Genomic DNA, 14,968 nt, shown 5'->3' on the forward strand with positions numbered 1-14,968 from the left:
CTCTTCTCACAGCCCTGGTCATCTGAACGTTCTGTGTAGGGTCGTGGCGTGCAGAGACACTGCTCAGAGGTCAACACCCCCCTTACAGTTCATAACAGCAGTTACCATCCAGTCCCTCTTCCTCCCTCTCTTCACAGTTCTTCTACACCATATCCAGCAGTAAATCCTCTAATGTCATTGTCCTGCTGTTGGCACAGATAATGGTGAGTGTCACGGGTAAGCTTCATGTCCACAGCTTCTTCTGACCTGTCCCTCAGTGCAGTGCCAGTGGAGCCTGGACTGATTGGTCTGGTGTTTCAGGGGATGTACTTTGTGTCCTCCGTGCTGCTGATCCGAATGAGCATGCCTCTGCAGTACCGCACCATCATCACGGAGGTCCTCGGGGAGCTGCAGTTCAACTTCTACCACCGGTGGTTTGATGTCATCTTCCTGGTCAGCGCCCTGTCCAGCATACTCTTCCTCTACTTGGCTCACAAACAGGCACCAGAGAAGCGTATGGCGCCTTGAGCTCATGCCTGTGAAGACTCTGAGAAGCAGTGGTGACAGTTTCCTAAGGGGAAAAACTACGGAGGGGACCAGCACCTCATGTTTTTAAACAAACAAGATGCCGTGGCAGGCTCTTTCCACCTCCAGCATATGCCTTCCTCCTCAGATGACGCTGTGCTCCTAAGGGGCCGAGCTAACACACAGGGAGGGCGGGCGGTCATTAAAATCCAAGATTTTAACACTTTGGCCTGAGATTCCCTTTATCAGTCGCAGCTGGTGTTACGTTTGTGCAATCTCATGTGAGTTAGCATGCCTCCCTCCTCCCCCAGCCCCTGCCCTGTTGAAATAACCAAGAGTTCATCTGTTTTCTGGGGAAAAGATTAGTAGACAGCTGAACGAGATTCTACCAAGAGAGACTTCAGGTTATGTTGCCATTTTTTTAATATTTTTTTAGTTGTAGATGGACACGATACCTTTATTTATTTATTATGTGGTGCTGAGGATCGAATTCAGTGCCTCACACGTGCCAGATGAGTGCGCTACCACTGAGCTATAACCCCAGCCCTATGTTGTTATCTTGATTTCTTTTAAAATTAATAGTAAGAGTGAGCCGGGCCCAGTGGCGCTCGCCTCTGTAATCCATGTGGCTTGAGAGGCTGAGGCAGGAGGATCATGAGTTCAAAGCCAGCCTCAGCAACTTTGAGCAAAGTGCTAAGCAACTCAGTGAGACCTGGTCTCTAAAATACAAAAAAACAACTGGGGATGTGGCTCAGTGGTTGAGTGTCCCTGAATCAATCGCCGGTACTCCCAAAATAGAAGAGTCAGTACCCTACATTAAATTCAGGATGATATATCCCATGTCTTCCTTTTATTTGCCCCTCATGGTGTGAGGTAAAACAAGGAACTGCAGTAGTCACTTTCATATCCTAGGACTCCAGTTCTTTAAAGGTAGCTCTAAAAAATGTTTAGGATACTCAAATGCATCTTAAGACAATTATGAATGTTATCACTTTTATTATTAAGGTCTTATTCTATATTATCATGGTTCTAGAAGATCAAAGCATAAAAAGTTTGTCCAAAACAAAAGCACTACTAAGGTTACACCAGCTAATAGGGAGGTTTCAAGCATAGTCAAAAGGCATTTTAATAGTATTGATTCCAGCAACCACAGCATTTCTGTAAAAGCCTGATTTTAATGAGATCTGCTTAGATATTTTTATTTAGCAACTCTCACATATATAGATTATGAGTTTTTCTGGGTTTTTTTTGTTTTTGTTTTTGTTTTTTTTTTGGTGTTCAAGGAGCCTATAGGAGTAAGAGAATCATTAGAGAAATGGAGTTGAGTTGAAGCCTGGAGGAGATCACTTAAAAATGATGTGACTCCTGCCTTACATCTTCCTAAGAACCATAAATAAGCCACCTGCAAGAGCAGCCCCTAAGGCAAATGACAACAGCACACGGTCACACAGGTGGAATGGAGACAGACAGTGGAGGCAGCTCGTGGAGAAAGTCGATTCTGGACCCTGAGCAGTGTCTGCCAAAGGGGTCATTTCCGGCATCACATCTCTGTATCTTCAGAACTGGAAGAAGAATGCGAGGCTGTACTGTGGGCCTGTGCAAAGACAACAGGGGATTTACAGATTGTGAATGTCAGGAGAGGGATGGTTTATTCTAGAGTCACAGGGCTTAACTCAGGAATAGAGTCACTTCTAGGAGACAGGTGATCTGAATCCTGCACTTGGCTTTGTTTCCAACTTGCTATTTGACACATTAACGAATTTCTTAACGTCGTATATTTTTCTCTTCTGTAACACTAGCATAGAACTGTAATTAACCACCTATAGAGGAATTGTTAAGATAATTATAATACTTATTAAGCTTTCTAGAATATAAGGTCAGTGTTTATTTTATGTTCATTAAAATGAGTATTTGTTATTTATTTCACCAATCAGAATAGAAAAAAATATTGAATTCATCTTTTTTTTTACTTTATTAAAGTACTGAGTTTATTTCATATATATATTTCCATGTCTGACCACCACTATTACTAATAAATCATTATCATAACATCCCATAACACTTAAAAACCAAGCAAAGGTGGAGTTCCATCTTTAAAAACTAAACAGGCACTGCCAGGCACAGTGGCCCACACCTGTGAGCCTAGAGGCTCGGAGGCTGAGGCAGGAGGATCACGAGTTCAGAGCCAGCCTCAGCAATGGCGAGGCCTAAGCAACTCAGTGAGATGCTGTCTCTAAATAAAATACAAAATAGGACGGGGGGTGTGGCTCAGTGGTCGAATGCCCTGAGTTCAATCCCCGTACCAAAAAAAAAAAACAAAAAACAAAACAGGATTTTGTACAACACATTTTTGGCAATGAAACCTGGACATTTACCAAACACAGTAGGGAAAGCTCTCACTTTGCATAATAAAAAGGACAGCCGGATACCAACTGTTACAGAAATGAAACAAGACAGAATTTTTTTTTTTTTGGTTGTCAATGGACCTTTATTTACCTGTGGTGGTGAGAATCGAACCCAGTGCCTTACACATGGTAGGCCAGCTCTCTACCACTGAGCCCCAGCCCAGGCCTGAAGATGGAGACTGTTCACTCAGAGGCTTCCGCACTGCAGAGATCCTGAGTGGCCTCCGGTGGGTCACGCAGAGCATCTCTCCACCTACCGATTCCACTGTGGGGAGACAGCCCTTTGTCCTGTGCTTGCTTGCATTTCTGCCTTAGCGTCTTCTGCAGAACCAGGCCCTTGGTGTTTTAGGAGTTCTTCCTGTTTTTTGAAGGACTCGACATTTTGATCTTGGTGTTGGTGGTTGGGTTGGGGCTAGAGTGTTGCGTACAGATGTCTTCACTGGCGCTTTTTCCTCATCAAAATCGTCATCTGTCGTCTTCGACAGATGCAGCAAGTTTTCCTCTCTCCTGGGGAAGCTTGCTGCCACCTCCGGGCAGATGGCTTTCCAGGACACTGAAGAGTCTCACCCTGCCCCTTCGTCGTCTGACGCTGCATCCTGCTCCGCAGCTACCAAGTGCTGCCCACTAATGTGCCCAGGCCTGGAGCCACACTGCAACCTGAGGACCTCAGGTGGGGATTTCAGGGCCCCAAGGGGGGCCGTTGGCCAGCATCACTTTCACCACAGGGCGTTACGATCCACTGCCCTGCCACACTGTGCAGTGCGCCCTTTGCACCAGCCCCTAAAGTGACTGTAACGTAACTGTGCCGTCACCGCTGTCCACCTTCAAGTGATGGTCTTCTTCAGCCTTGAGCTCAACCAAGAAGACAGTTCTGGGGCTACGGTCCACATCTGCAGACTCCTCATGGGGTGGCAGCACACACTCCAGTGAGAGAGGGTGGAGGGAAGTAGGCGGAGTCGGGCCTTGTGCATTCAGCTCTGGAGTCCTCGCCTTGCCACAGTGTCTCGACGAACCTGGACCCTCGATGTGCTCTTGGACCTCAGATACTTAGGAGAGGAGAATGAAGGGCGGAGGTGGGCTCAGGGGCAGAGCTCCTGCCTGGCACGTGGGAGGCACTGGGTTTGGTCCTCAGCACCACATTAAAAAAATAATAAAGTTTTGTCCATCTACAAGTAAAAAAATTTTTAATGAATTTACCTAATCCAGGTGTAAACAGAATGATGCTTAGTCTTTCCTAGTAATAAAACAATAACACCTGCCAATTATTTTCTCAAACTGTCCCCAACATCATTTTTGTGTTTACTGTGAGCAGATACTGGTTAAAGCACTTCAAGACCTGAGTATAATTCTGAGACAGTTCTAGAAATTATCCCTTTCTAATAGGTAGGAAACTGGGGACCAAGCAGGTGAACCCATCTACCCAGGACCACAAGTGACAGAACAGAATCTAGCGGAAAGTCTGCCTGTCCTGTGCCCCCCTGTGGTCCTGAAGCCGGGCGCGCTGTGGAAATGGGAGCTTGCCCTGCACACCTCCCTTCCACGGTCTCTTTGCTCTTCACCAGGTCTTCCAACACGAAGAAACAGTAGGAACAGACACCAGGTGACCAGGGGCTGTAAGGGACAAAAGGGAAGCTTAGCGTCACTCACTCGTTCTTTGGCCACGGGCGGGTCGTGCTCTGACGCTGCCCCTGGTTCCTCTGTGGAATCGGCAGCCAGTGGGTCAGCCATGGAGGACACAACAGGGACTTTGTGGCCTGGAAGTAAGCATAGGCCTTCTTTCCACAGACCAGGAGCGTGACGTTCTTCCCACTGCCCTGGATCCTGTCCACCACCTTCTCATAGGGCTCCTCCAGCACATTCAGCCCATTCACCTCGATGACGATGTCCCCGTCCTCCAGCCCAGCCTCAGCAGCAGGGCCGCCCTCCTGCACCTGTGAGCACAAGTTCCCAGTTATCCATTGTAAGCGGGAAGAGGGGCACTTAGCCGTGTCACCTCTCCAGTTCTTTAATGCCTTTCCACTTCTGGAAGCTACGACTTCCACACTCAGGTGAGCAGTGTGACCAGCTGGACGAAAATCGCGCTTTCTGTTCTGAAGGCTGTGGGCGCCGTAGGTCCCCCTAGGGACCCCCCTCCCAGCTGGGGACCACAAGATGATGATGATCAGTCCTGTGGAGGAAGGCACTCTGCCAGGTGCACAGGGCTGACAGTGCAACAGGCAGGTGAGCTCACTGATGGAGACAGGTAGGTGGGACACAAGTTGGCACAGACATGAGCTTCTGGTATGACTTACTCGGAGGGTGCAGGACTGTGAAAGTACTGAGCCCCGGTGAGATAAAAGTCTGCAGTGTACCATTTTTTTTCCTTTGTTTTTGGGGGTGGAGGAGGGGCCCAGAGATTGAACCCAGGGGTGCTTAACCACTGAGCCACATCCCTAGCCATTTTTATTTATTTTGATACAGGGTCTCACTGAGTTGCTTAGGGCCTGGCTAAGTTGCTGCGGCTGCTTTTGAACTTGCCATCCTCCTGCCTGGAGGATGCAGTGAGCCACTGCATCTAGAAGTGTCACCTTTTTATTAAGCCACCAATTGGGTGGAAGAAGCTAAGACTCTTCCAATTGTAACACTGTTAACTGGACGCTGGAATCAGATTACCTGTTTGATGAACGAGCCTGGCTGACCCTGAATTGCATTTAAGTGAAAATCATAGCCATTTTCATCTTTCATCAGTCTGCAGAGTTTAGGCTTGTGATCTGCTACTTCCTCAGTAGTATCTGGACTTGAGACTTCCAGAGGAACAGGGATAGAAGCTGGAGCCTCTTTGATAGAACCATTAGGTATTTCTTGACTTTGATAGTAGAAAAATGGAGAAAAATGAGCCTTTTGAAAATAGAGAAAAAATAGTTAAGTATGAATACTTACTCATCAGTAAATGTGCTTGTTTTATTTATAAGGTACCATACATGTACCACTCCTCTTCTGGATCCAACTAATTACAGGCTATAAAATTCTTCTAGTACTCAAGCCAGGAAAAGTATAAAAGAAGGTTGAGCACAGTTGTGGAATTATATGAACATACGCAGACGTGTATAAATATGAACTAAAAGCAGGATAGAATTCTGTACAAGAAGCCAAAAGGATGACCGTTGCTAGTACCTGGGGCAGTTTAGTGGTGGACACTTGCCTAGCATGCACAGCGCCCTGGATTTGCTGTCCAGCACCACCAAAAAAAAAAAAAAAAAAGAATTTCTGGTTTCTCTTGACACCATGATACTGAGCCAGTCACCTTCAGTAAGATGGTCATCAGAGCTCCTCAGACACGTTACAGTAAAACACAGCACACTGGCGACTCAGACGCCAGAAGACCCTGTGCGCACGGTGACAACCGGGGAAGGTGTCACATGATGGACAGCAGTCCCTCTCCACCCCTTGCCATGTGCCGCCCTCCTGGGTGCCGGGTTCTGATGTGTGGGTTTTACTGTCATGGTTCTGACTGCTCGTGGGCACTCCTGTTATGCCACACTCCCACCCAGGATTCAACCAAGGCACTCTTAACCGCTGAGCCACAGCTAGCCTTTTTTTTTTAAGTGTATTTAGAGCTGGGTCTCGCTGAATTGCTCAGGACCTCACTAATTTACTGGCTTTGAACTGGCGACCCTCCTGCCTCAGCCTCCTGAGCCCCTGGGATTACAGACATGTGCCACCGCGCCCGGTACTCCCTGCCATCTTTAAATACTTGTGATCCATCTCAACTACCAGACCGCACATGTGAAGAAAGCAATGTTGGTCTTGGACACAGAAGCACAGGACAGGAAACGGACATTGTTTAATAGAACTAAGAGCTTCATCAGCTGGTGTTTTAGGAAGGCTGATGTGGGTGTGGTCTAACCTGGATCAGAAGTTACCTTGCTGCCTGCAAAGGCCCAGGACGTTTGTTAGGCAACGGACAGGAAGTGAGCCAACGGAAGGCGAGCACAGTGTGCGCTCCACCCCAGTCGCACTGGAGCCTTCTGGCTAAAATCAGATGTTTGGTCCTCTGGTTTCTCATCTGTCTTACTAACCACAAAACCGCACCTCCTTCCTGAGAGGTACCAGCACAGAACCTCCTCATCCCCAATTCAACAACACTAGACCTATCAGTGACACATTTGCAAATGTTCCACACCAGAGACTCTTTATCAGAGTGCCTCATCATATACCAAAATATCTCCAGGAGCGCAACATGAACAAGCAGATCAACTCTCCCAGGAGCAGTCCATCTCTGGGCAAATGACAGGGACCTTTAACACTTAGTTTCATTCATTCTTCTTTGAGTCTTTGGTTATCTAGTATGTGCCAGGAACTGAATAGGTTTTCACCTATTCACCAATACCTCTCAGAAGACCCACCACCTGCCTCAACCTCTCAGCTTACTTTGGAGAGCTGGGCCGCCACCTTTTTAGAGCAGAGTTCTCTTTTATATGAACCAAAGAAGAATAAAGTAACATTTAAGCATTCTATGATCGTTCTGAAAGGTTAAGAAGAGTCGGAAAGGACCAGACGGCAGGATCCCTAGAACAGTGAGTGGTCGGCTGACTTCAGCCTTAGTCACAAGGCAGTGGCTTCCAGAGTCTCTCCCCTAATTACCAACTGGCCCAGGGTAGGGTTCTCCTCAGAACTGCACATAATATGGACTTAGCCTAAATATCAACTCACTCGACCCTGTGACAGCCCTTCGCAGTAACTACCCCACCTTCTAACTAAGGAGACTGAGGCCTGAAGAAGGTAACTTGTCCAGGGTACTAGTAGTTCCAGGGTGGTCTTATGCCAGCACAAGGAGGTAGCTACCTCCAGAAGCCACGTCCGTAACTTTGTGGTGGGGGTGTTTCCGCAGCACCAGGCATCGACAGGACCTCATGCAAGCCAGACAAGCACTTGCATGTAACCACCTTTTTTGGGAGGGGGCAGCTTTTTGGAGCGTCACTAAAGCAGATCTCATCGTCTCGTATTCACACCATATTCATCATCCATCACTGCTCTATGTCCTTTATGGGTTCTCTTTGTTTCACTCCAGATTTAATAAAACAGGGTAGGAACAAGCAGCCTGCCACTGGAAACTTCTGTCCACAGCGACATTGTTCCAGGATCGAGTATTCTTTGGGTACAGTTGTTCAACTAAAAACCCACTGACATCTGTCATTCAGTCTATTATTTGATCTTGTTGACAAAAACATCTTGAAATACTTCATCTATGTGTCAAGGAGGAGGGTGATAAAATGAATCGAGAAACCAAGAACTTGGAGTGGATTACTGGCTTCAGTCCTAGCTGGGTCACTATAGCAAGTCACTTCCTCTCAGCTTCAGTGTCCTCCTATGTAAAAATATCATCTCCATTCTATTCCTCCTCCTGTACCGTTTATGTGCCCTTAGGCGTTTCTACTGTCTATCATGTAAGAACAAGAACCATTTTTCTTATTCATCTTTATGACCAACCCCTAGCAAAGCAGATGGTACTTAAGCCCCCAGATTTCTATTAAATTAGCCTCAACCCTAATTCTTTTGATAAAATAAATGTGTTTTAAAACATGCAAACAGTAACTGTTAGAATGATAGTTGTTAAAGGAGAAGTAAGATTAATTTGGTACAACTTGGTCCTGCTAAATCTGTTCCAAACTGTTTGATAATCTTTTCTGGGCTTTTACATAAGATCGATGGAACTTAAAATTCAATTATTTTCTGTTTGGGGAAGTTAGGGGAGGTGTGTGTGTCTCTCTCTCTCTCTCTCTCTCTCTCTCTCTCTCTCTCTCTCTCTCTCTCTCCAGGCTTATGTTCTCCATAGATCATCTTGGTTGGCAAGAGTCATTCTGTAGTGTATTCATAAATTCTTTCAAGATCTTCGGTCCAAGGACTTAGAACCCTTCAGTATTCCCCAAGCATTTTCATATCAGTACCAATTTGAGCCTCAGTTCAGCTCAGCGATGCTCATCACCTCCTTCCAGTTTGGAGGAATAGTAGCAGCCCAGCGTTTGAGAGCAGGAGTGGTGGCCCAACCCTGACTCATGGAGACGGGCCTGTGTTGCTCACCAGTCTGTAAATGCTCTCCGTCTCCTTGTCAACCACCAGCAGTGAAGTCTGGTCTCCGCCCTTTTTAATCATTTCCACCACACTGTCATGATCCAGGTTTTCCACAGACTCCCCGTTGACAGCAACTACCAGGTCATTGGTCTTCAAGCCAGCTGCCTCTGCTGGACTTCCGGAATCTATGTCCTTGATGATCTGACCTATCCTCCCCCCACAAAAAGATAAAATTATCAGAAAAGCCCCTAAAACAAAAACTGGGAGTTCAAAGCCCTGATGAACTAAAGAATAAATTAAAAAAAAAAGACTCGGATGAAATAAAAGGTGTGCGGAGTACAACTAGTGTCCCTCCCTCCACATCCGAGAGGCCTGTGAGCACCCTGTCTGGGTTATTTTCCTGCTTAGGACACCGGGGGAACAAACCCAGCCCTTAGCAAGGAAAGGGCTCAAGGGTTAAAGGTCATGTTAATATAAGACTGGCCCCCGATCTCGGCAGAGGAGCAGGCTGAAGAGGAAGTCAGAGGGGGTGCTGGGACCCGTGAATCTTACACCAAGTTGAGCCCTGAGAGTCAGGCCCCTGGCAACCGCGCTGGGTCTGAAGAGCGCAGCGTGTGCACCTAGGGAAGGAGCAGACCCCGCCGGATCTCACTCTTTCTGTCCCTCACACTAGTTTTAACAAGTTCCCGTTCCTCCTTCCCAGAGAGCTTTTTGGAGGTACTCGGCAGCTCTCTCCTAGATCCTTCAAATATGGTACATTCGAATCAAAATTCACTTCTGCCCACTTTGGGATCCCAACGTCGGCCTCCCTGGTGACCCAGAAGCTGACCTAGCTACGTCTCCTGTTCTTGGCCGTTTCCGACCTAGACCTGGTGGGCCTCTGGGGTCTGGCGGGCCTCTAGGCTGGACTTGGATGATCAGTCGGTCACACTGCGGGGCCCTGCTCCTGGTGACTCGCCTTTCCGCTCCGGGCTTGCCTTCAGATAGAACCCGTAGCCATGGCTGCCCCTCTTCATCTCCACCAGTCAGGGCTGACGAGGCAGGAGTTCCAAACTGGCCGCCTCCCTCTTGAATGGTGTCTTCTGCTCACGGTGCCGCTTGTCAGTCTCTCTGTCCACAAGCAGGAACACGACACGGCTCCCCAACTTCCTCACCTGCCACACAAACGGGAAGCCAGCGTCAGTCCCCAAGAACAAGGCTGGGAGGAAGAGGCTCCTCTGGGGGCAGTCTCCACAGCCCACGGAGTGGCCACTCCAGCCTCCGCTGGCGGGGATGCTGCGCCCGCTTTGTCCTCTCTCCACCTCTAGGGTCATTCCTCCTTCATCAAGGAGGACTTCAACAACGCGTGTCCACCGGACCCACAAAACCCACAAAGGCAGGTGGGGGAAGGCCCGCACAGGAGTTTGGAAAAGAAAGAAAGCAGGGTCCACCTGGAAGGCCATTCACCAAGAGGAGAGAAGGCCGGTCCAGCTCAAGAGTCCAGGTGACCTCAGAGGAGACCCCTGTCCCCGTGGGTCCTGGACACTTTACAGCGTCCCCCTCCGTAGCTTCACTCTCCTGGGGTTTGTTACCCACAGTCAACTGCAGGCCAGAAACCCTGAACGGAGACCCCAGGAGTATTTCCTAGGTTCTGGATGACATGACCTTCGAAGATGGGGTCCCCGGCCATCGCCCCGCACCTGCCCAGGACAGGAATCATCCCTTGTCCACCATATCCACGCCGTGCACACTGTCCACACTACCTGTCCCTTAGTCACATGACCACCATCTGGAAATAGCAGATGGTCCTGAACCTGATAGATTCTCTGTTTTTTCCTGCACTCACACACTTATGATAAAGTCTGGTTTATAAATTAAGCACAGTGATTAACAAGAAACAAAAGTTATTTAAAACATAGGCACTGCGTTTCTGGAATTTTCTATTTAATCACTTCAGGTGACCACAGGTGACCAGCACAGGAAGTGGAAGTGTGTGAGGAGGAGAACTGTGCAAACCGGATCCCAGACAGAAGCTGCAGGGTTCTTCAGACTCTAGGTGAGAGCCCAGCTGAGGTTCCAGTTCCAAAGCCCTGCAGTAGCCCTGCTGAGCCCCGGGCGAGTCTCTCCACCCCAGGGTCCATCTCTCAGAAGCCTACCTGCCACCCGCCTGCCACCCCTTCCAGTGAGAGGGAGGGACAGATGCCCTGGGTCTACCTTCTCCACCACCTCCTCGTGGCCGGCCGCCTCCACGTTCTCTCCATTTACTTCAATCAGGTGGTCGTCAGCCAGGACGCCGGCTCTCATGGCCACACCCTGGGGTGTGAGATCAGTCACGTACACTCCCTTTTTACCTGGAAGAGAGCGGGGCAGGAACCCGTCGCACAGAGAAGCTGGGGTCACCTGGAAAAGGCTCTCCTCCCAGGGACGCGACAGCAGAGCTTCCAACTTCAGAGCTCGCTCACGTGACCCTCAGGGGCTGACCTAGAATCCGTCACGGCTCCCAGCACTAAGGTGGACATGGTCACACTTAGCAGGTATCTGTTCATTTTAACAGAAATCTGAGCCCGACTAAGTCTCAGGTAGCAATGGCCCCTAGAACCAGAAAATGCTTCATCATTGCGTCCCTCTCTTGGCATTTGTGGAATGAGGAGGCATCTGCTCCGTCTCCTCCTCTGTGAGTGGCACTATCACCACCATCACCTACCAGTGGAGGGAGGGAAAGCGTAGTGCGTTTGCATGGGGCGAGTGGGGTACCAGTTAACAAGCGTCAGTCCTTCCAAGGTACTGAGATCTCACAATTAACACGGCATGAGACCCTCTCACTCCACTCACGATTACCAAGAATACAGGTCACTACAAATGGTGGTGAGGATGGGGGGGAAAGGCACACTCCTACATTGCTGGTGGGACTGCAAATGGGTGCAACCACTCTGGAAAGCAGGATGGAGATTCCTCAGAAAACTTGGAATGGAACCAACGTTTGACCTAATTATCCTACTCCTTGGTGTATACCCAAAGGGCTTAAAAGCAGCACACTACAGGGACAGAGGCACATCAAGGTTTTCAGCAGCTCAATTCACAACAGCTAAGCTAGGGAACCAGCCTGGGTGTCCTTCAACAGATGAATGGATAAAGAAAGTGTGGTGTGTATATGCACAGTGGAATTCACTCCGCCGTCAAGAAGAATGAGGTGATGGCATTTGCCAGTAAATGGATGGAACTGGAGACTGTCGTGCTAAGTGAAATCAGCCAGCCCCCCAAATCAAAGGTCAATATGCTCTCTGTTAGGTGGATGCTAACTCACAATATTGAGGGATAGAAGTTCACGGGATTAGACAGAGGGGAATGAAGGGAAGGGAGGGGACATGGGAAGAGGAAAGACAGTGGAATGAGTCGCACACAACTTTCCTGTGTTCACATGGGAATACACGACCCGTGTCACACCACGTTGTGTACAACCACAAGAACAGGAATTATGCTTCATGCACGTATAATGTCAAAACACATTCTGTCACTTATAAATTAAAACAATAAAAAATTAAAAATAAAAATGTTAAGAGCTACTAATATTTCCATGTAGGCAAAGAGTCGCTTTAGGTGACTGTATGAATATCAGGAAAACTGGAACTGCGTGTCCCGAGACACTTGACATTTCTCCTGGTACCTTTATATACCTCTGTGTTTCTATGAAAACATCTTCCCCTCCAGGTACTGGTCAGTCCGCACCTCTGAAATGAGGGAGATAGCATCTGCATGCTCCCTGAGGGCCAGGGCTTCTCAGGGATGTGGCCAGCGTCAGGTACACACCTCAGAACAGTGGGGGCGGAGCCGCGGACAGGATCTGCCTACCCCAGGCCCTCAGCCACAGTCACCATGTCGGGCATTGACACCTGCTCCAGAATTTGCTGAATAATGACCGCCCCGGCCCCGCTGCCCACAGCTCCCCGACAGGCGGTTGTGGGAAGGCCCTCCTGTCCTGCCTCCCTCCACCTCCACCCCCAGACGCTGGAGGATAACAAAGCAGCATCAGCCCACCACCCTCTGGCCTCAAAGGGACGTCAAGCTGGCCAGTGGTGGGGAACCAGAGTGCAGGGCCCCCACCAGCCCTCCCTGATGTCCGCGTGATGACCCTCGCTGCACAACAGAGCCAGGGGGACCTCGGGGACCACTGAAGAGACAGTCAAACGGGAAGAGTCATCGGCCAACAGAGAACCTGCTGGAAGGGGCTCTCCGTGTCCTGCCGTGAGCTCACCTTGGACAGTCTTCAGAGAGAAGCCGTAGCTGCTGCCCTCCTTCACCAGGTAGCAGAGCCGCGGCCGGGCGCACGGCCCCGCCGTCCCGCTCACCACAGGGGCCAGGGTCGCGGCATCCGAGCCCCGCTCCTCCGGGCTGCGGCCCAGCTCTTGCAAGTCCACCCGTTTTTTGATGGCTTTCTCGTAGGACTCTCCGTCCAGAACCAGTAAAGTCACGGCATTCCCGCTCTTCCTGACCAGATCCACCACCTGGGAAGAGGAGGGGCTGGCACATCCGTAGCCCTTCCACGGCTCCCTGCCCGCCGGCCCCCCGCAGACCAGCTGGGCTCTGGCACCAGACAGCTCCTCGAGGGCCGGCTTCCCAGGGAGAAATGCCCACTGGGCACAGTGTGGGTTACTAGGGGACTTGGGGGCCAACATCACTGATACCTCCTTGCCAGCGGCTGCCAGGGAAGAACCAAGTCCTGCTGGCCCGAATCACACCCCGCAGAGCTGTGGCGGCTGGAGAGACCCTGAGAACCCGCCTCACCCACCTGCACATGCTCCTTCTTGTCCACAAAGGTGCCATTGATCCTAAGAACTCTGTCTCCGTCCAAGAGACCGGCCTTCTCTGCTGAGCTACCCTTCTCAACCACGCGGACCAGGTGGCCGTCCGTGTCCTTCTCGATTCGCAGGAAGAAGCCGTGGAGCTTTGCCCTTCTTCTTTGGACAGTCGGCATTCCCGGGGGTTGAAGGTGGAGGCCATTTCTGTGGTGAAAAAAACAAACGGGCATAGAGAGTTGAACTGGATCAGAACCTTGTTCTCCAATCCCAGGCTTCTCTTCTCCACCTTTGTTCTCCACATCCCTGCGCGGCCACACTGGGTGTCCAGGACGTCACCACCAGGACTTGCTATTCTCCAAGCAGCACTTTCCTCTGGAGTCTCAGACAGGGTCACTGGGTACTGGACACAGAGGTTTCCCTTTCATCAGCCCAACCAGACCCCTTCTTGTCCCCTCACCTAAAGTAATCAAGTCCAATACCTGACTCAGAATTCTCAAGAGCAGACCAGCCACATCCATCCAGATGTGTGGGAGCCCATCAGGGGTCAGGTGATAAGGACAGACCCCTGGACAAGACGGGGAGGACCTGAGCGCATTCCTACACGGTGGACACAGTGGCCAGCATCATTCTAAATGGAGAAAAATTGAAAGCAGTCACTCTAAAAACTGGAAAATGACAGGGATGCCCTCTTTCATCACTTCTATTCAATATCAGACAGATAGATGAAAGATGAAAGAAATTAAAGGGATACACACAGGAAAAAAAAAGAACTCAAACTATCACTATTGCTAATGACACAATTCTATATTTAGAAGATCCAAAAAATTCCACCAGAAAACTTTTAGATAAATGAATTCAGCAATGTAACAGGATATAAAATCAATACCCATAAATCAAATGTATTTCTAAACATAAGCAATTAATCCAAGAGAAATGAGGAAAATCACCTCATTCACAATAGCCTCAAAAAAAATAAAATAATATACTTGGGGATCAATGTAACAAGAGGTGAAAGACCTACAATGAAAACAGAACACTAGAAAAGAAATTGAAAAAGAGACGATGGAAAGATCTCCCATGCTCTTGGATAGGCAGAATGATGCCCTTCAAGAGATGAATGGATAAAGAAAATGTGGTACATACACACAATGGAATATTACTAGGCACAGTATTATTACCAAAATAGACATATAGACCAATGGTATAAAACAGAAGAGACAGAGACAAACCTAT

General features: G+C 49.1%; 2 protein-coding genes across 2 annotated transcripts in view; one reads left to right on the top strand and one right to left on the bottom strand.

Annotated features, from left to right (window-relative positions):
- LOC308657852 (Golgi pH regulator-like) overlaps positions 1-696 on the top strand; it is a 39,630-nt gene extending 38,934 nt beyond the window's left edge. The window contains 2 exon segments of the mRNA XM_081310044.1: positions 138-203; positions 301-696. Coding sequence (XP_081166170.1) covers positions 138-203; positions 301-507 — 273 coding nt within the window. The 3' untranslated portion in view covers positions 508-696.
- A 231-nt stretch (positions 697-927) lies between these two features.
- Positions 928-13,937, bottom strand: LOC308657586 (Na(+)/H(+) exchange regulatory cofactor NHE-RF3-like; the record flags this gene model as incomplete). The annotated part of the gene is given in 11 exon segments (XM_081309383.1): positions 928-2,098; positions 4,557-4,660; positions 4,663-4,840; positions 5,562-5,786; positions 8,970-9,166; positions 9,919-9,985; positions 9,989-10,114; positions 11,154-11,290; positions 13,192-13,441; positions 13,726-13,878; positions 13,881-13,937. Coding segments are annotated over 11 exon segments (1,548 nt in total). The 3' UTR covers positions 928-2,044.
- Positions 13,938-14,968: the final 1,031 nt, after the last annotated feature.

The sequence above is a fragment of the Spermophilus citellus genome, assembly GCF_964194105.1.
Source record: "Spermophilus citellus genome assembly, chromosome: 10".
Lineage (NCBI taxonomy): Eukaryota > Metazoa > Chordata > Mammalia > Rodentia > Sciuridae > Spermophilus > Spermophilus citellus.